Raw genomic sequence first — 27530 nt, 5'->3', positions numbered from 1 at the left:
CCCACTGTGCGGGCCTAGCTGGACTCTACATGGAAATGGAAAATGAGGGAAAATCGCTCCCCTTGTCTGCTAATGTTATCACCAAAGGGAAGAGTCCACTAGAAAGTCTTAAATAAATATGACAAGATGATTTTTAAATGACATTAAAAAAAGTGCCTTTAATCCAAAGAGCCATTGGGAAGAGACAGAGGGACTGACACGGCGTATGTTCACACAGTTCCACCGTGGGGAAGAAGAGAAGCCGGCACCTCTGTCAGTCTCTAGCAGGGAAATGACCTGCTGTGCAAATATTTGTGATGGGAATCAGCGTGGCTCCTAGAGCAATATAAACAGTAAACCAACATCCCACTCAAGGCTTTACTGACTACACTTTCATCTAGTATATTAATAATGTTAAGATATGCAAACTTCAAAGTCTAATTTCCATGAGAACTTATTTCATGATTTCCTTGAATTTTTTTATATGAGTCCATTTTAGGACCAAGGTAATATTTTAGAGGAAAAATTGCCACTCTTGGACTTTAATTAAAGAATCCACTGATTACTGGGACCTTGGTGTATTTATTCTACAAGGTTCCCTGATGTCTGCCAAAGCTGGAGTGTCACCCTATAGCTGCGGGAGGAAAGTGCTGTGAAAGAAACCCCGTAGGCCAATGCACAACCACACAATTCCCACAAAAACAGAGGCTTTCCCAAAGGGTTTATTAGTCAACTACTAATTAAGCTTAAGTCTTTTGGCGCAACCACTGTAAAAACACATTAAAAGAATAAAACTAAGACTGGAGGATAATTTAAAAATATTAAATTAAAAAATTAAAGTCACACTAATAGAATTTTATAGAAATCAGTTACTAGATAATCAACTATTATTTGGCAAAGTAGGACCAAATTTAAATCAATTTATTTGGATTTAACCAATCCTTTAAAAAAATTAGATAATCTAGGTTTATCTTCACACTGTACCTGTCATATTTTCAGTTGTAGGGAACAAATGTACAAAAATTTAATACTCTATTTTATTGGGCTCCTAAACTGAAACACTTTACTCTTTAAAATCCTCCACACTTGCAAAAATTCTAGGACTTTTTCTTCCCAAGCAAAGAAAGTTATGTTATTATATAATAAGCAAGCCACCAAAAAAACTGAAAACAATGATGATATATATTTGCATATATACACACACAAAGGAAGCCTACTGAGTGATGAAAAAAGATGAACACTTTTGCCATTTGTAACAACATGTATGGAACTGGAGGGGACAATACCAAGGGAAATAAGTCAGGGGAAGAAAGAAAAACACAGATGGTGTCACTTATATGCGGAATACAGAGAAACCAAGCGAAAGGACACACAGAACCAAACCAGACAACAAACCCTAGAAATCTGACTGTGGAACTGAGACAACCAGAGGGCACCGGGAGGGTGGAGAGCGGGTGTGGAGGGGCCCAAATGACTAAGGTGGAGGCGTTGGTGCTGGGTGTGGGTGGTAACATGCACCTGAAGGAGGTGTGATCCTGTACCTCTGAATCGCATTTGGTGTTGTAACCAAAGTTACCTCAATTTAAAAAAAAAGCTGGCCTGTAAATGGCAGTTACTACAAGCACAGTGGCTGTTACCTGCATTCTTAGCATATAAGCATATACTCTATGTGAATTTGAGATAAATGTCAACAAGCAAATAAAAAAACATTTTAAGTGGGTGACTTATTTTGGGCTGAATTTAGTAAATTTTAGTGCTATTATTTAAAAATATATGACATTCCTGAAATCTAATAGTAGAAATTTTCATTGCAAAAACTTAAAAAATTTTTAAAAAGTGATAATTATAATGGATCCAGAATATGTCTTCATTTGATCATAATTTATTTAACCTATTTCATTTGTTTCCAAATTTTTACCACTGTAAATGCTAATGCATTACAAAACTTGATCTCCAATCATCATGGACCTTTTATAACTATTTCCTTAGGATAAAGCCCTAGAACTGGAATTACTTCATCAAAGCAGAACAGTGTCAAACTGCTCTTTAGAAATGTCGGTTCAACTTGTACTTCTATTAGTATGTGTTACAGGGGCCACATCAATGCCTACACCAAGTATTTCCATTCAAAAAGCCAAATCTTTGCCAAAAAGAGTCTTCTTGTTAGGAAGGCCACTACACAGAGCAGTCCTTTACAACGCCAACCTACTGGGTGGTTGGAATCCAGGGCTATGCTAGAATTTAAAACACATTTTCCTTCCAAGGCATTTACCATCAATTTTTATGTGAAGTCCTTTGGAAACAAACTTACTGATCTAACACTCATGAACATTTTATGATGATGGCTATCTCTTCATAAAACAGGGAAAAACATGAGGGCTTACCAAGACAGCCAGCGGGAGAGGAATGAACCCCATCCTCCGGGCGACAGAGTCGCTGTAGTCAGTGTAAGCCTGGACAGAGGGAGAAGGGATTTATGGGGTTTAAGCGGCACTCACCAGCAAATGTTCTAAACCAGTCAGAAGGTGTGAGCAAGCAGGGAACCCGCCACCCATTGTGCCATTCAGTGAAATTATTCAGTAATCAAAATATCTCTAAGAAGTTTTAACTATAAAAGCTGTGTAATTGCAACAAGACTGCAAAAACTATGCTTCTTAGTCTTGTTTTTATTAACTTGTAAATGTGTAGTGTTGAGAGCAGAGAAAAATGGGGAGTTTGTGTAGATTTCCCTAAACTGACACTCTACGCTACAGTAAGCCATGGCAGGTAATTTCAGACGTCTGATGTGATGCTCACGTTTTTCTGTCGGCTGCTAACAAGGTCAAAGGCAAGGCTGGCTCTGTATTCACTGTAGACCTAGAAACAAACAAGAATGAAATATTAACGTAGTACAAACAGATAATGTGTGAGATTTAGGCTTCACAGATGAAAATGTGTAATATTAACCAGGAAAAGGATGCCAGTAGCCAAGCAGACCCTCCGCTGTTTCCCTACAATCAGGGTGAATCGGCCTCTCTCTTTCAGGCCATGCCCACAGGCCTTTGGAAGCATCTCCAAAAGAGCATTATTCTATGACTGTGATCCTCAGAGTTCGGAATTTTGGGATGAGTGGCCATTTTAAGTAGCATAACACATGCAAAATGAATGTGAAATTCTACATTATATGAACAGTTAAAAATGATTACTACTCTGTATCTAACATCAGCAATGCCTTCTCAGAGGGTGGACACTAAGCAAGATGTAACCCTGAGCTCAGCAGTCACAAAGGCGCTTACGAATTGTCACTTCCACTAAAAAGTGCACTAAGTGATGGATCATGCCTATTATTGGTATTTCGACTTCAGATGTTAAGAAAATTATCCCACGAAAAAGGAATGATTTGAGGAAGCCAAGAAAGTAAACAATAAAATGACTCTATCAGGGCTTCACAAGAAGTGCATCAAGTAATCCAAAACCCATCATCCAATCAATCACCATGTGCGGCTACTAGCACACTGCACCAGCTGTAGCTGCACTAGATTTTAAATCTTCGTCTTTTGAAATAAAACAGTAAGTATCAGAGGAAGACAAAGTACAACCTAAATAAAATCTAGAAAACTTAAGTAATGCATTAGGATATTGTTCTTGTGTTTTACAGACAATGAACCTGGGGCAACATATCTATTCCTGGAAATTCTACAGAAAATTTGGTTCCAATATTAAAAATAAACTCTCAGAGTTTCATCAAATGTTTTCACCAGAAATTTATAAGGCTCTTGTCTTCCAGAGTTTTTCAATCACATATTCATAATCACAGAAGAAATAAATCTATTTCTAAATATAAAATATTTTAAAACTCTAGCCAGAGAGAAAAGATTTGTTAGCCTAATGCTTCAATAGCAACAATATTTTTAAAAGTTTAAGCAAACAGGTTATGACAGTATTTATAATGACCCTGAGTTAATAACACTTTGACTTCAACTACTGGCCAACCTATTCCTCCACCCAAAAGTACCGAGTCAGGACTATTTAGTATTGAATCGTATACTTTCAGAAGAGTTACAATTTTTAGAAATTTGAAATTGCACGACAACTTTGAAGTGACAGTACTCTGCTAGTCTCTTCATAAAGACAGTAATAAACCTGCTATTTTACAACATTATGACAACAGCCTGATGTCAATGTCAAACACTGGATTGCTTCTTAAATACTTACGTCTGCAGTGATGTCGTTGAACTTGGTGATGAAGGCATGCTTTACTATGTCCACAGCAATTTCGGATGCGATCACCATACAGACATCTGGAAACAACACCCAGAGATGATCTATAAAGAAAGGGGGACACAGACAGTTAAATCTCCCATGATGGACAGAATCCATAGTGTCACAGGCTACCACAGAAATATGAAATCTTCAAAGGGGAAAACTAGCTTTTAGTACATGGTCATAGAGATAGAATTTAAATATGCAACTAGTTTTCAAGACCTAAAATGCGGGCCTCCCTGGTGGCGCAGCTGTTGAGCGCTGGGCTGCGAAGCTGCCCGCAGCCTCTGCGGCGCCGGTTCCATCCCCGGCCACCAGGTGAGGGTCCCACATGCCGCGCAGACCTCTCCTGCCGCCCACTGCTCCCCTCAGCAGTGTACTTCCTCAGTCTGCCTGCTCTGCTCTCAGCTCTGACTCTGGTGAATTCTCTCGCCCTCCCGCACTTCTGACTGTACCCAGTGCTTGTATAAATCAATCAATCAATCAATCAATCAATCAATCAATCAATCTTTGGAGGGAAAAAAAAAAAGACCTAAAATGCAAAACATAATCTCATTCCTGAAGAATAAGGTTATACAAAAATGTCTGACATAAAAAAACCTCAAAATGACCTGACTTAACTGAGTGAGTGATCACTGTCCACCAGCTCACCTCAGCAGCACCAGACTGTGCTAGAACTATCTGTCTATTCCTCAACTAGCCTGGAGTCCCACAAATGTCCTAGGACTTATGCACATTCACGTGCCCAGCACACGACAAGCACCTGGCAAAGGTCAGCTAACTGGGCAGGTGGTGGAAGCGCTTGAATTCGCCACAACTTCCTGTTGCCTTGATTCCGATGCACATAAGCAACCAAATTTACAGCTTTACAATGCATCTCTCTAATTCATCTTTACTCAAATGCTAATAAGCGGTGAATGAGTAAAAGAGTAGAAGTTAGGGAAGAGCAAAAGTCTTGGTGAACCTTTCAAATGAAAAGGACGTGGCTGTCTTCAGGGAGGCACGGCAGCCCGCCAGCTCCAACCATAAACAAAGGGGACTGGACGCTGTAGCGCCCGGCAGCACCCAGTTCTAAGATGCTGTGAAGGTTATGGGAAAAGAGAAGCCAAAGGCCATTGCACACGGCAAGGTGCCCACCGAGACACAGAGAAGGCGTGCAGCCCATCCCACAGAACAGCTGCTTCTGGAGCCAAGCAATGGAGCAGTTGATGGGATAATGCTTATTTTATTCCATGTAAAAGAACGATTTTTGGTTCAAGAGTAAAATGAAAAAGCACTGTGTTAAGGGTTACTCACCTGGATTCCAGGAAAACTGTTCCATGTTTCTTAGACACACTATTAGCAAAAGCACATAATTTGTGAATCGTTCCTTAATATCTGAAAGAAAGTGAACGTATAAAGACTATAGTGCACATAAATCATAAAATATAATATACAGATAAAATGATTTTCTTTTAGTCAGAACAATACAACATTATATTATGTACAAATGTCTGTGAAATACACCACCTTCTATATCTATATGGGAGGGTGCGACATAGGTAAGCTACTTGCTTCCCTCACCAACATAATTCTAGTACGGGAAATTCCACTTCTCTACAAACTTCAAAAACCGTCTAAACCCTCAGTCTGCATCAGACCCCTCCAGTGATCTTTGGGAACAGGTGACAACCGTCTTCATTTTACAGAAGAAAAGCAGAAGCAGAGAGGAAAACAGAAGACACTGGGTACACTGTGAGAAGCAGACACTAGGCGGCTCTGATCTCTGGGATCTAGTAAGATAAAGTTTCTGGCGGTAAGTTCTGTGGCTCCACACTTCTCAGAATTAGAAAGGAGGCCATAAAGCACAGCTGAAAATTCTGTGCACAAGAGACCATGTGAGGTTTACAGTCAAAATTCTGCTCTCGGCAGCAATGTGAGGATGTGGGGATGAGCCCCCAGCGCTCTGGTTTCCACATCTATAAAATGGCATCATATCCTCTGCTGCAAAGAAATTTCTGGATTAAGGAGATGCTTCAGAAAGCATGCTAAGGTGTTACACAAACATTGGTAGTGTTTTACCATCTTAAATATCCCATGACTACAATAACCAAGATGAAAAACAAATTTAGAAGAGATGTTAAAAGAGTAAGAGAAAGCACAGCTTCAGTTAAAGAAACAGAACCCACGAGAACCATGTCATTAATTTCAATATGAACTACAAAGGAACAGCCCAAAGCTGCAAGCAGAACCTGACTGTACGTACCGCTATTGGACATTTGAAAAAGATTGTTTTTTTCAAACTTCTTGAAAACACTTCCTTTAATTTCAACAAACTGAAATAGTAAACAAAAAACAATCATCATTATTGCTGTAACAATAATGGACATGCCACATAACATCCCAGAGAATAAATAACACTTAGGAAAAATGATTTTCTCCCATCCAGAAATTGCCCTTAACGTGATGACAGAACATAAAAAAATGTAAAATAAAAATCTCATACTTACATTATTGGACATCATGATAGTAAGCAGTGACTTGTTGTGTGAGTTAAAAGCTACGTTGAGGGTTGTTGCTTGAACCATTATAAGGATTGCATGCAAAACTAGCAATAAGTGATGTCAAGGAAAAATCTTAAGTCTATTCTTATATTATCTCAATAGGTAATATTATAAAAACTTGAAAATGAATAATGAAGGGAAAAGATGAGTCTTGTCTTACTTATTTTATTATCTTTGAATTTCCTGTTAGCTATGACTGGCAGAATTTGCAGGACAAGTACACGCACCCCACATGGGACAGCCAAAGCAGGCGCAAAGCTCCGTATCACCTACCTGGGCCCTGAGTCTCTAAAACACAGTCATCTTTTTCCTTCTCAACGCTGGCATTTAAGAACAATGCTTGGGAAATAGGCCCTCAAAAAACTGTTATGTAAATGAAAGAAACGATGGCAAATACCGAAAGATGAGATCTAGGTATATCCATCCTGAATTAAGATTAATTTGCCTCCTAAAATGCAAAGTAAAAGTCTGGAAGTGATTTTCCCCTATGGTTCTTCAGGGGAATGGAATGTAAGGCATTAAAAAATGTCTAACAATTAAGGTTCTTTTTCATGTTATTTTTGAAGACACATAAGTTGCAGGATTTTATTCTTAACTACATGTGGAATAGCTTATTTTAATTAGAACAGTAACTATTTTATTCCATTATATTTTGAATAAGCTATTACTCTCATAGACATCTCCCCACTTAGACCCTTTCGACATCACTCTATTGGAGAAAGTACATAACAATCACATGACACGTTCCTGGGAATGAGTCCTGATCCCACATGGACATTAGTGCAGGGAAGCATGTGTGTGTCAGTGCATCATGTGGACACACACACTGTTCATATGGATTATATAGTAAAGCCATTACTCTCTAAAGTAAAAGCTTCAGAACTGGGGACTGGGAGGGTAGGGAGGAAGAAATCCTTCCTCATCTGTTTCATATTTAACTTCTAGATGAATTATATACATTTTAAACTCAAGGTTATAATGAAGAATTCCTAGGTTTAAAGGACATTAAGAATTAAGAATTCCTAGGTTTATTTCAAGACAATGGCACTATAACTATGAAAAAGTTACACAGAGCTACATAAAGTATGTATAAATACATTATCCTTTTATTCTAAAATCCTTCCTTAATAATCAGTTACAGAGGAATAGAACTGTTTTTGAGGAGACTGAAAGGCACTGCATACATGGGGCGCCTTCATTTATAGTGACGCTTATTACCAATTTTTCAAAGGAAAGTAGACATTCACACGCATGCACACATGCTTTAATTCTCAGGACCAGCTAGCCAAATAAAACAGTGCAGCCTATGCACTGACTGTTGGATTATCTGGTGAGCCTAAGAGGATACAGACATAGAGAACGGCCATGAAGAAGTGAGGAATCACCCCAATGTGGGCTCTCTTTCTTTCTTTGGGCTCTGTGGCTGTCCAGTAGAGCGCATCCAATATATCTTGTCCAAATGATGAAAACAGACGATCTGCTACCTAGAGAAAAAGGATTGGAGAAGCGTGTTTTAATTTTCTATTTAAGTATATTGCTAAAATTCAGCTGCGACTCCGATGCTGGACATCTGACTTCTTAAATGCCTCTGCAAGGCAAACTTTGTCTAATTAGCTGTGTTTGCAAACAAGTATTACATAGTGGCAAACGACGGAGAGGAGATGAGGTCCAGGCATTTCTTTCTGTTCCAGAGCCAAGCAGGATGCTACTCTGGTCCAGGTCCGCCCACACCATGGCCTGTGTCCTCTGTGGAGGGGGCAAGCATATGCAAGAAGCCTAGACCAGGACGCTGCTGTGGCTGTGAGACAGCCAGTCAATACATTTGAGAGCTGCATGGCGTCTGTGGAGAGACAGCTCCCAGCGTTGGGGCAGAAAGCCAGCAGCCCTAAAACCTTTCTTGTCACTCATTAAGAAAAATCCCTTCCTGGCTAAGTTGAAAGATAGGTAGACCATGCTTCTATTCCTAAAAAGCAGAAGAAGAAAATGCAACTTGAATCTCAAAAGTTTATTATATAACCTAGAATAGCTTATTATTTAAAAAACTTGTTAGATAAAGCAAAGCATTGTTTTTCTTTATGTAACTGCACAATTCATTTTTTGTACAAATGCTGACTTTCACAGGCTGATGACTTAATGGGAGCTATATTATATTAAAAAATGCGAAGGGCTAGGAGAAATGGGGAAACAAGGCTGCCTGCTCTATGCAAAAATTCAAAGCAGTTTAAAATGTAAGTCTATTACAGCACACACCGGCAACGCTAACATTTTGCTCATAATTTTAAAGTTCTAGAAAAAGGTACATGAGTCTCCAATGAATTTGTAAAACAAACTTTCCAAGCACTGACAATTTACATTCTCAAAGGGGGTACTGACTCAAAATGTCTAGGTGGTGGACACCCACCTTCCCTACTAGGGACCTGCCACCCTAGGTGTGTCCCTGGATAGCAACCCGGCACCACCTCCTCAGACAGGGAGCTGTTGGTCCCAGGCCTGTTCTGTTAGATCACAACCTGCATTTGAACAAGGCCCCGAGCGCCTGTGGAAACAATGAAGGCGAACGGGGGTGCTGGGCTGCCGACGAGATAGCACAGGTGGGGGGAGAGGGTGGGATGCTCACCTCGAGCATGTTGTAGATGATGTAGAGCTTGATGACCGACTGCCCCCTTATCAGGTGGTACATCATGGAGTAGTCAACGTAGTGCATCATGAAATAGCAGATGACCAAAATGACACCCTTCAAAATGTCACACACCTGGGCAGGCTGGAGCAAGCGTCTGTCCCTGAAATGCGCGAGAAGGAATGAGAACGTGAGGATCACTGAGTCCCACTGCACACACTGGCATACAACGGTGACGTCAGGCTGATGTTTTAAAAACTTTGCTCCAACAAGGAAGACTACACTGACGGACTCCAACAGGGGGAGCTTTCCAGCCACGGCAGGAACCACAGGTTAAGCAGAATCACTACCAGCACTGGACGATGGCAGCAAGCGGGCACAGAACAGGTGATTGCTGACAGAGCGCTTTAAAACCATGGACGGCCATGATGAAGACGGGCTCTGAGGCCCTGCGCCCGCTGACCGGCCCTTCCACACGCTGGCATCTGTGCCTGCGTCCCACACTGTACACTCACTACTGAGTGGCCTTACGAACTTCCCGTACTGATCCATCAGGTGCTGCTCAGCAGCGTGGGCCCTAAGGAGGGGCTCACTGCAACCGAGTAACGTTTTATGACGCTTCCGTCTTTGCAGCTACAAACCATGATGCAAAGCCACGCCACGCCTTTCATAAAAGTGTATCTGCAGAAGTTCCTAGAACTAGACCTTCCAGAAACCCTGCTAGCAACAGTTGAGTTGCCGTCTGCAAGGGCCGCTCCTGCTGACACCAGGATTGGGAGCCGGCCCAGCCCTTGCTTCTTGAACTTCTCTCATTAGGGGACTGGCCTTCTGTATATTCAGGTTAGTTCTATTTTCCATGAATTCTCTCCCTCTTGTTGTTTCCTCACAGGCTTGTGGGCAGCGTGGTTATTACAGAAGTTTCTCCTCTGTAACTAAGAGCAGAGTCATTCCTTACTTCTGAGCTCAGGGCATGAGGGGCAAAACGTAAATCACGAATGGAAACACCTTACTAAGACATCTGTGCAAAAATCCTACACACACACACACACACACACACACCCCACACACACGAAAAATAGAAGCAAGCAAAGATGTCTTTCGATGGGCGTGAGCCCCTCTGACAAGATGAGGAGACACTTTCTCCTCTGGCCTCCTGCCTGGCGGCTTCCATCAAGTGCACTCACAGGAAACCCTGAGCATGTCTGTGAGAACTGGGGATCTCCGTGTGCCCATGTTTTTGCCAGCATCCTGGCTCCCCCTAGAGGCGCGTGCTCCCAGCTGCCTTGGGTCTGAGCAGTCTAAGCTTAGAGGCGCCCTGGCCACCTACTCTCTGCCACTCGTTCCCAACCCTCATCCACACTCAGGTCGGGGTTCTGTTCCTCCACCTCCCCCTCCCCTGCCACAGAGTTCAACAAGGAAGCTGCATGTCTCCCCAACTCCACCCTGCACAGAGCTGACCAGGTGATGGGGAGCTGGGCTGCTGAGACAGAACCTCCTCGCCCTCTGACGAGGCCAGGGCACCTGGCTTGGCATCAGGCATAAGCATGATCTGGCCACAGGGAGAATGTGGGAGCCAGCAAATGCCTGAAAAGAGGTCTATTCTGTGACGTCTGGGTCCAGAAAGGACTACGAGTCAGTGGGGAGACCCTGGACCAAACCAAACAGCCTCAATGAAATGACAGGAAGAATTTGCCAAGGCCAGACCACATGTCTGAAAAATGGACACAACATGACTAGAGCTATTCTTAGCGCCAAAGTTCCGAGCAAAAACCATATCTAGGACCAAGCTGACCACCCCCTACCGTTACTCCCGGCCCTTCTTTTCTCTGTGTGCCCCTCTCTCCCAGGACACAGGCCCCTCCCCAGAGTAGTCTCTCCCATCTCCCAAACACCAGCCCAGAGCAGACCCTGCTCAAGAGCTCTTCGCCCACCAAGGTAACCCCACCGCCACTCCCATGGGATTGAACATGGAGGGGGCATGACACTTGTGACAGTCGGAGCTAGACATGTTTTTAATTCGAATGCAAGAAGAGGTGCTATTTTGAACACACAGGCTCCAGGCTGACATGTGGCTGTGTCCTGTGGGACAGAGCACACTGCTGAGCACAGGCTGAAAATCCACACACAGACCTGGGCCTTCTACTCCGAACTATAAGCCGTAGTTTATGAATTAAAGAAAATATAAAGTAGTCTAAAAATAGGGTAGGGCCTCCCCTGGTGGTGCAGTGGTTGAGCGCTGGGCTGCGAGGCTGCCCGCAGCCTCTGCAGCGCCAATTCGATCCCTGGCCACCGGCGAGGGTCCCACAAAAAAAAAAAAAAAAAAAAGGGTAGTATAAATTTGTATTAATGACCAAAATTATTTTGATAACTAAAGAAGCAAATTATATTTAGAGCTTTGGCTACTACATTGGTTCTTCCTAATTTATTGATCTTAGTCAAAGCAATTTTATTTAAGAGACAAAGCATTTTCTAGTATCAACATCCAACTGTGTTCTTTATAAATACTTGCAGCCAAGGAACAATGTATTAGCATATCTGTGAAGAAATATTCTATTTAATACAAGTCATTTACAGAAATCAGAACGACCAAACACTGGAACATATATCCTAAAATAACGTAGCACCACACATTCTGAACCAAAATGATAATAAGTTAACATTTAAAATTAAGTGTGAGCAGCGTTATGTAGCCTAGGATTAAGTGAGGTTGTAAAAAAACACAAAAATTATAGAGACTCCTTGTGCTACAATTCAGTTGCTAAGTGGCAGGCACTTTGCACAGACTCACTTTTGTTTTCACAATAACCCACTGGGGGAGGCACCACTGCAGTCACCACTTGACAGAGGAGGCAGAGGGCGGTTAGCAGGTGCTGCAGCTGCGGTCAGGGAGGTAAGAGCGGGCAGAAGCAGAGCCTGAGGTCTGGCTCCAGAAAGCATGCTCTTCTCACCACCTTCCATTCTAGACCTCTCTTTAAAAGACTTTGGATCTTACAGGAATCAACTCAGTACCTTCTATCTTTCATCATAATACTGTATAATGTATCACTGTACTGTCATTTGGAAAAATTACTGTGCTACAAAACCAGTATATCTAGCATTTTTGTTATTGATTTCTAAAAAGAAACCAATAGGACAATATTCCATTGAATCCACTGCTTTCTGTGCAGTCCCTGTTCTGGTGAAATCCTTCCACAGTTAATGTAATTAGTTGCTATTGGAGATGACTGATTTTCAAAATTAAGGAGTATTATTCAAATAAAGAATTAAAAAAAGCAAAACTCTTAAACAAGAGTTTTATTTGCACAGAAACAGCCCTGTTAATGAAAAAGCTGAAAAAAAAAATCGTGTTAAGGCAGTATCTTAGAATATGACTGCATGTATGCTTTGTCGTCTCTGAGTGAGCAAAGACAACCTTGAGATAGTTCACCTGGTTAAACCCATTCGAACCAGTTCCAGATCTGTGTCCTTCTCTGCTTGGGTATTTTTAGATGACTGTCTAATAAGCATTTCCAACTCCTTTAAGACGCTTATCCACAGCCTTGTCAATCAACTGTGAGTTGGTTTTTGAATACCACTTTGGGCTGAAGTTCTTCCTTATAAATGCCTCTTAAAAGGTTTTACTGCAATTCATTTTGCAGACACTGAAAATCCACATGAACACAAACAAGGGGAGTCAGCTGTTGGGCAAAGTGGAAAGCCCACTAATTTAATTTACAAGTTTGGTTTTGAGTTATCACCAGACAAGTAATATTAAACAAGACATTCAATAGAATTTAAGCATTTTCAAGCTAAATGACTCTTATAGAATCCAAATGTTTCATATTTCTAAATTTTATCTTTTATAAATTTAAATTTTTCCATTGGATCTGCACGATTACCAACCAAAGGCTCCGCATTCGGGGGACGAAGGAGGTAGTAGGCAGAGAGGATCCAGGGTCAGAGGGTCACTCCCCTCTGCAGCAGGAGGTAACACACTGCCAAGATGGAAATGAAAGCTGGTGGCAGAGAGAGATCAGAAAAGGGGGATGCGCAGAGAGTAGGAGAGAGGGGCCACCCTGCCTGGGGTGGAGACGCACCCGAGTCAGCTTGAGGTGCCACCTAACAGAATACGGACTGGCTTTTCTTTCTCTGACTCTGACACTTTTAGCTCTTCGTGGAATTGAAAGAATGAAGAAACACGTACTACTGAAATGTAAAAAAATATATTAACTATGGTTCCTAATTTTAAAAGAGAAGACCCTTTATAATGGTAAAGTGAATTCAAATAAAATATTGAGATTAAAATGCCTTCCGTAAGTAGAAAACTGAGTACTTTAAATCTTAAGCTTTCCTGTCATAGAATAGAAAAATAATTACTAAATGCTTAAACTGAATGATTAAAGCCTTTCCTTGAGCTTTAGAATAATTCCAGAGTGTACTAGGAAAATACTGGCTTTTTAAAAGCCATGTTCAGTATTTGGAGTAAGGAAAAATAAACTGCTCACATGGGCGAGAGTCGGCGCAGCTCACCGATGCCCAGTGGTACAAAGTACCTGGGGTCGAGTCTAGACCAACACGTGCTTCTTAGAGACCATGATTTGGAGTGACGCCAGGGGAGGTCACGGACAGCTCCTGTGTACGCACGGACACATTGTCTGACCCCGTAGGAGGAGGAGCCATCCACCTGACGTGTCCATCTCCAAGCAGCTATGTCTGCCTGTTCTGCTTTCATTCAATTAGTATTTGCACTGATGTCAATTTGGTCATAAGAGTAAAGGAAAAATCAGGGTTTACTCACCACAAGGAGTCCCTGTGGCATCACCTTCCATTCTATAAAGAAGTGAAAGTGCTCCTTCCTTCCGTCTGATTTATGAGAGAGAAAGAGAGAGAGAAGGTTGTAATGTCGCTACTCTAGTCGGAGCGTCCTGGCGAGGAAAGGGGCAACAAACCTGACGTTACTAAGACCCTGGCACGGCAAGCATGATGCCCTCTGCCGCAGGCGCACGGTGGGAGCCCTGGTGGGAGAGGCCGGCAGAGGACACCACAGTCCTGAGGAAGTCGCCGGGAGCCCACCCTGCGGTGTCAGGAGCCGCACCGGTCACTTAGGACAGAACCAGGGAATCAGGGCTCACATCTAGAAGGAGAAAGAGTGTGTGTGTGCGCGTGCACGTGTGTGTAAACAAAGGCTAAGAAATTCTCAAGCACCTGAACTTCATAGTTGTTCCAGAGAAGAGAGCTTCACAGGAAGTGAACTCTGGAGGGACAAGCCACCACTGCCTCTTTAAAAGGCCCATAAAGCCCCAAACAGGAGTTGTGCCCAACACTGGCGAGGGGCCAGGAAGTGTGCCTGCGCTTATTGTATTTGCTCCAATAGGAAAGGCCCTGCATTTACTGCCTAAACCTACGGCCCGGTTACTGCTGTCTAAAGCGCCCTAGCCAAGTTTTCAAAAATAACTTATTCTTGCCAGCACCAGAGAGTATCATTTTTCTCTATAACCTTCCTCAACTTTTAAGTCAATTGTGACTGAGAATTCTAAACCACAAAATGAAATGGAACGTTTCATTAGGGTACAGGATTCACAAACGTACCAGGTAAATTAGAAACACTTATGGCTGTTTTTTATAAGAAAATTTGGAAACATGATGTCAGATTGTCTCTTTAGATACAGGATGGTCTAATTTTCTGAAAAATAAAATGCTTGCAGTCTTTCAAGAAACACAGCTCATACAATGAATCAAAACTTAAATCCAATTTTGATGTCCTCATTGTTAAAAAAAATTACCTTAGTACAGTAAAAAGTTTCTCAGAAATATTTCTAAACTGTATTACCCTATCTGGGAGAGAAGGAATAAATATATAAAAGAATATGAATGTATCTGTTTATTTTATTCTATGACAAAATAAATGGGGGCAAAGGTATTTCAAGATTGTCGACACATTAGCGACAGTCTTCACTGAGTATTCCACAGGTGCTAAGGACCGTGCAAACTTTCCATGAAGCAGCACACCCTTTGCAGACAACACACCAACACCTCTCAAGTCAAGATAAACAGCCTACTAACATCTCAAGCCAACAGTATTTGACAGGACCAAAAACTAGCAAAATGCAAACCGTGGAGCAGTCCTATGAAGAGGGGTTTTGGTGGGGTGGGGATAGGGGTAGGCAGAACTGCCCTGCCCCCCAGGCTTCGTGAAAGGCAGAGTCTCTGTGTACTTAGTTGTCAGTACTTGAAGAAGCTAAAACCAAAAACCCTGGGAAGTACGCAGATTTAAAAACAGGTTGAATGAATACATTCTAAAGCCAAAAATCTGGGGGACTGTCAGCTTTCAAAGCCTCTCCCCAAAGTGGTTCTAGATGCAACTGTGCACAGAAGTGGGGAGAGGGCTTCCTATCCCTAGTGAGGACGTGCTATGGAGCCTATAATGATCCAGGGCCTTCTTATTACCTCGACAAAGAATGAAGAGAACTTTTTTTTTTTTTTTTTTAAACAGAAAGAAGACTGAAATATAGGAAAGTGAGAAAAAGAAAACCAAAAATACAATTAACTTCTTTGTCGGTCTCTTTTAATTTCTTCTTATCTCTGAAAAAATCAAGTCAGGCTGAAGGAAAGAGCACTTCTGCTGTCTGAAAAAGATGACACAGGATACAGCTACAGGCAAGACAAGTCACGTGACCTTCAATGGCCGTGGAGACTGCTAGAAGGAAAGCTAGAAGAAGGCAGAATTTGGCTACTTACACATGTTGTAAAAATAAAATGTATTTTGATATTCCTAAAATATTTGAAAGGTCTTAGACTTAAAACTAGCAATAGCTTGGTTAATATAGCTTTTCACATATTTCAAGTTTCAAATACTTCATGCGGTGCTTTTAAAAATATTGCTCAAAAAAAGAGTTTTCTAAACAGCACTCTATCTCTCTCTTATATGCACACTTTCTTCACGTTGATAAAGCACACCTAAGGCACTAAGGCAGTATTTTCACATGCTATATACAGAATTGGCCTACACTCACATAGAGTATGTAAAAGTACTAAAGTTCTGTCATAGAATTCTAACTGTATTTCATCTCATATGTTTATTAATAACAGCATGACATAATTCCCAGGTGATTCATGCTGCAGGAACAGCAAGAGCAGTTAGCACAGGAAACGTAAGGCCTCTCACAAGTTGTGTGTGACAGGCTGCCCTCTAGTGTCATTTTAGGGTATAAAACCTTGAAAAATAAACCGCTAAATGTTAATCTAGGATGAAAGGGTCAGCTCCAGGGATCTTGAGCCACTCACACTTGAGGCATGTGGGGAAGGGGAGGGCAGACCCCAGCTCCCTCCTTCAGTATTCAGAACACAAATACTTCTCTGTGCCTCCTCTGGTGCCCTGCTTCCCCAAGTGACAGGGCTCTACATGTCTTTGAGACAGGTCTTAAAACAAGCCTCAGGTGGCCCTCACCAGTCACTGACTGGGTGCAGGTCGGCTGAGTGCTGACATACCGGGTTCCAAAGGAACCCCTGTGCCAGATAGAACAGGTGTGTCTGTGAAAGCCTCACTTAGGGATGGTGAGAACACGAACAGGCCTTGCGCCGCGGACTAGAGAGTAAGCGCGCAGCCGTCCAGACCATGTGCAGTGTGCAAGTCCCTGGAAGGCACGAGACATTCATGCCAGGCAGTTTCTCCTGCCTTTATCCGGTTTGCATGGGTCTGTCCTGGTCCAGCACTTGCCCACGAAGATTTGTGCTTAGGAATGTCTTATTAGATTTTTTTCTCTGGCCTTCTGAAAAGGTATTTGAAAACTGATTTCATTGAGCCCCCAATGGGGACAAAAGAAGAAGTATATGGGCTTAGGCTTGGTTAGTATTAAATTACTATGCTACAGATGTCTTTGAAAAAAGGTCTGCTAGTAAGAATAAAGTCTTTTCAGAAATTCCCCCAAAGTATAAAGGATGCATAAATATTTTAAAGCAGAGGATTAAATGCCTAAAAAGAATCATTTGTAGCACAATCCACGAGGGTTCAGGAGACCAATGCAGCAATGGGATTTCAATTCTTGTACTGCGTTATGCCAGGCAATCTTAGCATTGTCTTATTTCAGACTTTTTAACATATGATCACCACAATCAATAAATTCTTCCAAATTATACTAGAAGAATGTCTTCCTTCTTAAAACCAATGAAGGCTTGCTTTTTCGAAGGAGCTAAGTGCTAGTTGGGTGCTCACTCACTGTGAAGTATATCCTCACTTATTACTCTTCTGAGACTTAAAAAAAAAAAAAAATCAACATGTAATTCTGGATATTGACCAGTAAGTTTATAATTCAGTTTCCATGGTTAAGCTATGGACTATCATTATACTATATATATATATATCTTACGTACTATGGAACAGGAACCTAATTTATAGCTAAATGAAGCTTGACCACATACTGTCCATTTCAGCATTTGAAACTATCTAGGAATGAAATGTTTTTAGAAGGAAATAAAGGTTAGAAAAGCGACTCAGGCAATGGTGCCAAAAACCACACAGCCACCAACAGTTTCCACGCAGAGCAGGGACGGGCTGCCAACCATGCCAAGGAAGCAAGCAGAACCATCCCAACTTGTAACCTCAAGGCCAACAGACCATGAAAATCTAGGTGAGCTCAATGTTTCCAGCCGACTATGAAGTTCCCAGTTTTGGGAAGAAGGAAGGGAAGGGAAAGTGTATTGGTTCCCATGTCCTGTGGCGCTGCAGGCAATTGCTGCCCCCCTCAAATCAGGGGGGGTCTCAGTGTCACAGTAACTGAGGCCCAGGCCACCTGAGATGGAGGTGGCGCCCCCGTAGTGAGGGCACCGAGGGGCTTCTGACACCACTGAACCCAGCCACACTTTCCAGGTGCTGGGAAGTCAGGAAATGAAGGCACAGGACGAGTGAGCCCAGTGGCAGCGAGGGCTCTGGCCCCGTTCTAGCCGCTTCTACTCCTCGCCTGCGTTAGTAACACTATTTTAATGGCCAAAGCAGAGAGCTGGTTCAAAATCATTCGGGCAGGGTATAAAAAGTATATAAACATTTCATACAGATATCCCCTGCCTCGTGAAAGCCTGCCTTACACCACATCACTTTCATGAAAGTCCTACATTAGTTTAGTGCCTGTTTTTGTTAATTGTAAAGAAACGCAAAGAGGATTTTCACTTTGACAACAAAAAGTGAAAACAGCGTTGCGTGTGTTCTGCAGCCCACTCTTCGAGGCAGCCCACTCTTCAGGGCCAGAGGGCACCCCAGGCTGTGCTTTCACCAGATCGTTCCTGCTCCCACATTAGGGTTCCTTGATATTTTGCACATTATTTGCTATGATTTGTTAGATAATTTTTGATATCTGGGAATGTGCAAAAATTTTTCCAAAAAATGTAATGATAACTGCTTCTTTGCTTTATGCCATTTGGCTTATGAAAGATTTCAGAGAAACATGCTACCTTCAGGGAAATCTACATATTAACTATTAAAAAGACAAGCTGCACTAATTTATGCATTAAGGGCCAAAGTGTGAAGGAAACTGTATGAATTATGCCCGTTCTGCAAAATCTATCCAAGTGTTTATTTAGTGTTAACACTAACGAGTAGTAAATACAGCGTGAACACCCAGGGGGCTCGCGCCTGCAGACTTACCTGAAGCCATAGCAGGGTAGTGTGAGGAGCCTGAACAGGGCCAGGAAGACTCTCAGGGGAAGCAGAGTGAACACGTACAGAAACGCGTCCAGGCACAGAAAGATGCCAAAAACCATGAGCTGGATGTTAAAAGGAGAGAAGAAAACAAAGCAAAATGTAAAAATAAACATTCTGTAAATAATTGTAGGTGAAAAATTCAAATTGTCTAGGCAAGTGGAAAGTTCATTTCTTATAACTGAGCTATGGGAATAATGTTAGTAGTTCTTCTTGGGGTAGAAGCCATCATTTCATGAAAATCCTTTTTCAAAGTTCAAGTCGGTAGATGTTCTCCCAGCCCCTCTGGCCTGCCCTGACAAAAGCCAATCCCTCGGAGTCCAGCTGCCCGCCACGCTCCAGGAGACGCCTGATGTGCCTTCCGGGAGTGTCCTCAGACGTGACAGGTATGACAGGAAACCTTTCGAGTAAAACATTTTAACTAACTTCATTCATAATTTTGTTGTTACCTATTCATCGGAATGCTTCATGGATGGGGAAAAAAAAATGGAGTAGGTTGACTTAAAATAGGGTTTGTGTTAAAAATATGTAAAGTGATTACTCATTTTAACACAATTTCACTTGGACTCCAACTTGTCCTCGGCTGGCATCGAGCATACCTGGAGCTGCCAGCGTTTGTATCTCTCCCCTTTTCGTGTGTATGAGCCACACCCCTATTTTTTGGATAACATTATACATTTTTACACATTAAAAGCTTAGGACTAAATTTCACAGAGGGAGGGTGGGGCCCTGGGAATCTGCAGAAGGACCAGGCCCAGGCTGCAGCAAGAAGGGGCCTCCTGTGCCTGACGGCAGCGCGGAGGGGCCACAGATATCGCCCAGTGACAGCGCCTGGAGCGGTCAGCACGACAGATCTCAGGTCCAACCATGGAAGGAAATTCAGTCAGGCGGAAAGAAAGCTCTCAGGTCTGTGAGAACATGTAACAGAAGAAAAGTGATCGAAATACCTTTCAGGATTTGGAAATGGGGAGAAGCTCCTGTGATGTGACACCTTCCCCTGAAGCAGTGTTCTTTCAAATTCTTTACAGATAAAATAAGAAAATTTCCTAAAAAGTTAAGGAGGTGATCCTGAGATGCTTGTCCTTAAAGAGGGAATGAACCCGGGGGCGGGGGCGGGGGGGGGAGGGGAGGGGTGTGGGCAAGCCTAGGCCCCAAGGGGAGCAGCGCCAGCTGGCTCAGGGAGCTGTTGAGTGTTGCCTACCTAAGCCCCCCTCTGGGAGGGAGTGATTATCATCCCTGCTTGACACCCAAGGGTGCCACGGCCCTGGGAGCCGCAGGCTGTGGTCAGAGCAGAGGAGCTGGGTCAGTCAGACCCCAAACCCCACAAATTCTTTGAAGTGTGTGAGCAGAAAGGTCTCACTTTGCCGGGGCAGAGGGCGCACATATAACTTTCTTTCTGCTCACTTGTCTTTTGCCAACCTGCCTAGCCGACAAAACGCAGAAATAATAGGTATTTAGTGAATCAAACTTACGAAAAGGCAGAAAAAGCTCACCTATTTAGATTTATTGCTGGCTCTGGAAATATGTTAAGAATGCAAAGATTTGCGGGTACATTATTAATGAGAATGACGTGCACTACCACACCACCTCCCGTGAATGTGTACGGCAGCTTGAAACACTAGGTGATTATCACATGATTTTTACTTGAACAAAATAACCATGAGGTATTCAAGCTGCCCTAGGACTCTCTGAAAATTTGCCCTGAAAGTGACATGCCCTGTCAATGCCACTTGATATTTCCAAGTAAATAAAATTTCTTTTTTTTTCTTTTTTATTTTTTTAAAAGATTTATTTATTTATGCATACAAGAGCTGGGGTACAGGCCAGAGATGCAGGGGGGATTCACCGGAGACAGAGTGGGGAGCAGAACAGGCAGATCAACTGAAATACACTGCTGAGGGGAGCAGTGGGTGAGACAGGAGAGGTCTGCTGCGCCATGTGGGTAGCTCCCTGGCCAGTTGGGGATCAAAATTGTGCTGCAGAGGCTGCGGACAGCCTCATTAAGTAAAAAGAATTTCTTTTAATCAAACATGATATGAAAATGCTCCTGTAAGTCAGGGGTGAAGACCTGCGCTCCCAGCCAACATCTCAGCTACTGTGTCTCCTCTCCTCACCCTGAGGCTCCTTTGCCTCTGGGTGAACTTGGTATCTCACTGTACACGTATCTCACCTTCCCTAGGGAAGGCCTTTTAGTGCCTATATCATCTCTTTGTTTTGATATAAACAAAAACAGAAATCAAAGTATGTTGAAGGACCAAAGCACAGTGAAGCTGCCCCGGGAGAGTCGCACACTGCACTGGGTACCTCCATTCTGTGGCGGACCTGCCTCTTCCCAGGGATAGAAGACAAATGCCACATGTAGTTTTATGTGATAACTCCTAGGTCTTAAGTAACTTGCCTTATTTAAAAAAAAAAAAAGAAAAAAGAAAACTTTCCAGGGCAGGCACATCCTTTGGTTTGATCTTCCTTCACTCTTTTAATCAAATATTTATTGTACAGCCCTAATGGGGCAGAGACTGACAACTGAATAAAACACATTCACTGTTTTAAAGGTCATGCAAAGGAGCTTAGAGTCCAAAGAAGATTCCATCTCTGATACCCACCCCCCTCAGAACACACTTTACCTTGAGATTCATACTCACATCCACACCCAAAACCCAAAGGAGAAGTGTCACAAATTAACTTTTACTCCATGAAATGTAAGTTGACACTTTCTATTTCTCCTTTAGAAAGAATGCTGGCCTCAATGAATTCCTGACCTTTTAACAAAACTTCTGGGCCTTCCTTTAAGGACATTTGAAATCTTAAAATAGTAATAGCAACATCATCTACAGCTAAGAGGGAGGCATGACATGCTTGGAGACTGGCTCCGACTACATGGCTATGCGGCTGCCCGAGAGCCTGCAGAACCAGGAGCTCCCCCGAGTGGAGGGCAGCGAGACTGCTGTGCTGGTTGGGAATCTCCAGCAAGCAGGGATCTACGCTGGTGTGAAGGTGATGGCGCTCAGTTCTATACCGATGGGGCTAGGGGTGCATTAGGACATTAGAAAAGGGACCTTTCCCAGGGAATCCACAGTCTAGTGAACTGGACAGACCAAGTCCTGGTTGAAAAGCCATGCCCCATGAGGGCACTGGTGAGGAGAGCAGGTATGTGGAGTGACCGTGTGTGTGTGTGTGTATGGGTGTGTAGGAGAGAACACACCCAGCGGAGGCAGGAGAGGAATCAGCAAAGCTCTCCTGCAGAGGGGACAAGATGGGCACCGGGTCCTGCCAGGCCTAGGGTAGAGGAGCAGGATCCCAGACCAAGGGCAGGGCAGGCACAGGTGCAAGGCAAGCGGGGGGCTATGTGGCAAATGTCATCATCACAAGAGGGACAGACACTGTCCTCAGTAACCACTGAGTTCTCCATTGTTCTGGAAGTTCTCAATAATCCTACTTGCAGAGATTAATTATTAGGAGAATGAGTTGTTATTACTAAGTTTACAAACACCCGATTTTGAAAGCAATTACAACAGATTCAAGTTCACCTCTATAATAGTGATTTTTATTCATGTGGATTCAAATGTTTGTACCCCCAGGAGGTCTGCCTTCTAGAAGACAGCACACAGGCCCATCACCAGGAGCCTGGCAATGTTGACGGGCCAGGTGACATTCACATATGTAACCAGGAAAACAGACACGTGATAGAGGCTGGATCATAACCACAACCTGCAGCTGACATGTACTTATCGAGATAGACACATTTCCTTGAGGTGAATCAATCACTCAGTGAAGGTTTTCATGTGAGGAAGACTATGCACACGGGCAGGTCTGGAGATTTTGTTGCTTCTCTTTCTTCTAATCCACTTTGAGGTTGTTATATTCGAAGCAACTGAATATAACTGTTAACATATTTAATCCTCACAACAACCCTTGAGACGGGGACCATAACTTAGTGTTCTGAAGGGATGCATGCGCTGGGGAGGCCTGCTGCGTGGTGGGAACAGTGCTCAGGGCTGGCTGCTCCCCGAAGGCTCCATGCGCCTGAGAGTCACGAAGCAGAGGGGAGCAGCCACTGCAGGGCCATCGTGACATACCTTTAAGGTTCAAATCTATTTTCTGGGGGCGTGATCAGTGGCACTGCAGTAGGCTGCGAGTAAGCAGAGAAGACAGGGAGGATACTAAGGCCTGCGTGACAAGCACAGAGAAACACAGCAGCTCAAGACTGTCTCCAAAATCCAGCGTGACAGAGTAAGCTGCCGACTCCAAAGGACAGCCCTCCAGTCCAGGTTCGCCAGGATTTTTTAATACACCAGTGACTGGGACGCAGGCCTGGGGTCTTTGGCCAGCTGCCCTGGACAGTGGGTCCCACGGACCACAGGGAGCGGGACCCACACTGGGCATGGAGGCCCTGGGGGCCTGCGTGGCTCCCCATCACGCCGGCCCTGTGGCTGAAGGGCACCACTGCCGCTGCTACCATGCGGTCCGGTGCCCAGAGTCAGAAGGGAGGATGCTGCAGAGCAAATGTGGGAGTGAGTGTCACATGACTTGCAGGAATGGGAGGGTGGTGGAGATGCCGGGATCAAGGGCTCCCCACTGCTTTCCTGCTTGCCACCAGCTGCCTAGTATGATTTCTGAGTCAGGGTATGATGAACAAGAGCTACATCATGAGAGAATCTGAGGGATGACCCCCCCCAAACATGTTCTCATGAAATGAAGAGCGCGGTGAGAGGTCAGCAAGTTGGCATGACAAGGGCCCGGGTGACAGCCTCTTGTCCGTGGTGAGACCCCAGGGCTATTTTGCTGACATAAAGGTCAAATTGTGGCTCTGACCACATTTTCTTAACACATATCTCACTCTGAGAATCAACAAAAAGGCTTTATATTACAGTCTCATTAAGCGCATTATTTTGAAAGGAACTCTGAATTATTTCTAAATGTTACCTCCTCCCTCGTGATATACATAAAATAGCCCTTTCTGCTCTCACCCCAAACCTCTGTTGCTGTAGATAAACTCATTCACGGGGTCACACACTGGTCCAGCCTGATAACCTGGTCCAGCCTTCTAAGGAAGCGCCACTTGGCAGTTACTTGCAGACCTGAGCCGAGAACTTACGGTTGCTGAATCCTCACCCCAAATAATTTCCCTGTGAGACAGTAGCCTTTCTCCCCTCCAGTAACAGTAGTCAAGACCTAAAAATAACCACCTCCTATACCATCAGTAACGCTTACATCATGCCTTCAACATGGCAAACCTAAACCTTACAACCATTTGTTAGATTCTTATGACAACTCAACTTAATTCCACTTATGAGTGAGCATCAATTAAAAAAAAAAGATTTAAATAACTGCATTGTATAAAGCATGGTAATAATGAAAGACTACCAAAAAGCACAGAATTACAGTTAAATCATAAACATTTTTAGTGTAGGTCTACTTTCTCAATAGGCAAGGTCACATCAACAGATGGAATGAACGAGAGTTTTGATCAAGGGCTTCGTGACCACCATGACCTACATCTGACATGTATTCACCCTAAGGACTGAGTTCAGGAGACAATTAAGTCAACTGAAAATTTAATCTGTACAAAGACTACACACACAAAAAGACCTTGAGATCCTGCTTCTCCCATTTCCAATCCATGGTGAACACTGCGGTGCTGATCTGTCAGAGGCCCAGTTCTAGGGGTGGCTCACTCAGCTACCACTTGCCAAGTGTCTTCCCCGAGCTGGGAAAGCGTAACCCTCAGTTTCATTCTCCCATGCAGCGGGGGATGCTGTGCGACCTGGCCTGGCTAGGACGACATCAGCAGAATGAAGCATGCTGGGATAGCTGGAAAACTCTGACTGTGAAGTGGACACCTGGAAAGGTGGCAGTGCCCATGCCCTCTTCTGTCTGATTGCAGATGCTCTGCCTGGAGTTGCAGCTGTCATCTTTCTGTTAAGAGGTAACGGTAACAAGCAAAAAAGCCAAAAGCCAACCTGCCAAGGACAGTAGGGAAAGATGAAGACACCCGAGTCCATGCTGGCTCCCAAGTTGCTGGACGGAGCCCTCCTTCCACTATCTTTGTTCAAAAACCACACAAATGAACAAAAATCTGACCTGGTGAACACACTGGCAGGTTCCTGCTACAGACAGCTGAAAGTATCCCTAAGAAATACATTTTAGGGCCTCCCCTGGTGGCGCAGCGGTTGAGCGCTGGGCTGTGAGGCTGCCCACGGCCTCTGCAGCGCCGGTTCGTTCCCCGGCCACCGGCGAGGGTCCCACAAAAAAAAGAAAGAAAGAAAGAAATACATTTTAATCGCTTCCTCCCAAAGCCTGGTCTCCAGTCCTCACCCTGACTGCCCACGGTAACTGGACAGCCCACCCGACGGGCATGCGTGTCTGTCCTTGCACTGTGTGCACCTGACAGTGGCCCACCTCTGCACGGCGCCAGCACCCCGGGGCCCAGGCATGTGTGCAGGTGCAGGCTCACAGGAACGGACACCCTAAGGGGCATACCACAAAACCTGTCTCTTTTTCTCAATATCTTGCCATTGCTTTCGCAATTCCCATTTGGTAAGGAAACGTCCCCTTCTCTGAAACACCTCGGTAGTGCTTTACTTATACTTTAATGGCACATCACCTTGTCTCTTCTGCTATATTCACTTAATGTATTTTCTCTGCCCAGCTAGGCTAACAGTGGGCGTTATGTTGGTCACTGTGCTGCTACACTGTGACAGTGCCCAGAACAAAGTAAGACCTCAAGGACAGAGATAACTGTTAATTGAGCTGAGCAGGTAACTTGTATTGCCTTGAATTAGCATTTAAACACATTAGGAAATTTTAGGAAATACTACGGTGAGCATCTCTTTACTATTTCCTGAATTTTGGGGAAAAATAAGGCCATGAACTCCAAAAGGACACTTTTGCACATGCATGTTGCAAAATGCCCCCATGGCGTCAAAATGCAGAACGTACATACGAGTCTCCACCAAAACACAGGCTGGAGGGGAAATGTCTGGTCGTCGTAAGTATGAGGCTGGCACCCACATGGACGGAGGAAATGGAATTTTAACATAATCTCTTGCAGCTGCTAAGGGATTCACGCTATTTTTAACTGCTCAGAACAAAGTCTAGCACCTAATCCTTATTTGATAAATGATATTTGTTTTATTATCAACACAAAAATAGATGCCAGAGGTGAGATGTAACTGGCTGAATGGAGAAGCCATACAGGGCAGTGCACACACTCTTACCTGAACCTCCTCTCAAGGAAATTGCCTCCTCGCCTCCCCTGTCCTAACTCGGACTTCATTGCCCCCAGGTCAGACTATAGAGGGTTTCGCAGAAAATATCTAGGTGATAGAGCGCTTATCTCTACGGCCATCAGTTATGTCCTCAAAGAGAGCATCTTTACTCACAAGGCAACCAGGCTGGCAGCAAAGAGGGAAGAAAGCAGGTTTCCCCTGGAGGCCCTTCCTGGCTGTGGTCAGCCATGGAAGGAGGCGGAGAGCCAGAGGACCCAGGGCTGGCAGGGTTAGAAAGGTTCAGCACAGCAGCAAGATGACTGACAGCCTAATGGGGACCAAAGCGGGAGAATGGGCCCCTCCTCGTCTGCCACCTAGTACAGTCACAGCCTCACAGAGAGGCCGCTGGGATGCACCCTGGGGACAGGAACCTGAGGCATTCCTCTTGCTCTCAAGAGCAGAGCATTCTGAGTTTGCTGAAGTGAACAACAGTAAAAGATCTTAAAACACTGATACTGGGCTGACATTGTAATTAACAGGACCAAGAAACCCAGGCCTGGGGCAGAAGGGCGGCTCCTGCGCACACACAGCATGGCGCCAGATAGCAGAGGCTTCAGCTCCTTCCCTCAGCACCTCCCATTGGCCTCGGCTTCAAAAGTGCAGCCAGCAGCACAGCCTCCTGGGCTACTTGGGGGAGAACAATGTGGCCCCAAAGTGGGCCAGATAAGCAGTTAGGAGTAGATCTAAGAAGAGGACCCAGGTGGGGTAGCAGGTGCAGAGATTAGCAGTAGGAAAGAATGTTCCTCCAATGTCAACAAGATTTTACACTCTTACTTTAGAATGAGAGAGTGAAAGTACTCATAATTAGAAATACTATTATTTTAAGGATGTAAGCAAATCCCCTTATTAAATGTCAAGAATACTGTGTTTATCCACTAACAACAATTCTGGCATTTTTTTTTTTTTTTTACATTAGTAAAAAGTTCATTCAGTAAGATAGTGAGGTGACCTTTCTTTTCACTTTAAATACAAACATTAATTTCATGTTTTATAGTATTTGCAACCCTTGTAGAAGCAAAGTGCTCTTTAATTATCAAGTTTCTCTTCCTGAAAAGGTTAGGTGAAAATATCATAGCATTTACTTTTAAAAAAGAAAAAAAATGGGCAAAGTGTTTGTTACACGCTAGAATAGAAAATGTAAACAGAAAGGAAACCACTAAAAAAATAGCATATTAAGATGACTGTCTAGAGAGCTTCCCATCTCTTACACG

At 43.6% G+C, this 27530-nt stretch overlaps 1 protein-coding gene across 1 annotated transcript in view; it reads right to left on the bottom strand.

Annotated features, from left to right (window-relative positions):
• The window catches only part of TAPT1 (transmembrane anterior posterior transformation 1), a gene marked incomplete at both ends in the record, with an annotated part of 43414 nt that overhangs the window by 4521 nt on the left and 11363 nt on the right, over positions 1 to 27530 (bottom strand). The window contains 9 exon segments of the mRNA XM_084233137.1: positions 2364 to 2432; positions 2776 to 2835; positions 4174 to 4283; positions 5518 to 5598; positions 6467 to 6536; positions 6711 to 6808; positions 8113 to 8248; positions 9382 to 9544; positions 18998 to 19116. Of these exon segments, the coding sequence (XP_084089263.1) occupies positions 2364 to 2432; positions 2776 to 2835; positions 4174 to 4283; positions 5518 to 5598; positions 6467 to 6536; positions 6711 to 6808; positions 8113 to 8248; positions 9382 to 9544; positions 18998 to 19116 (906 nt within the window).

The sequence above is a fragment of the Talpa europaea genome, assembly GCF_964194135.1.
Source record: "Talpa europaea genome assembly, chromosome: 5".
NCBI lineage: Eukaryota > Metazoa > Chordata > Mammalia > Eulipotyphla > Talpidae > Talpa > Talpa europaea.
The sequence above is the reverse complement of the archived record's forward strand: the minus strand, read 5'-3'. Positions and strand labels throughout refer to the sequence as shown.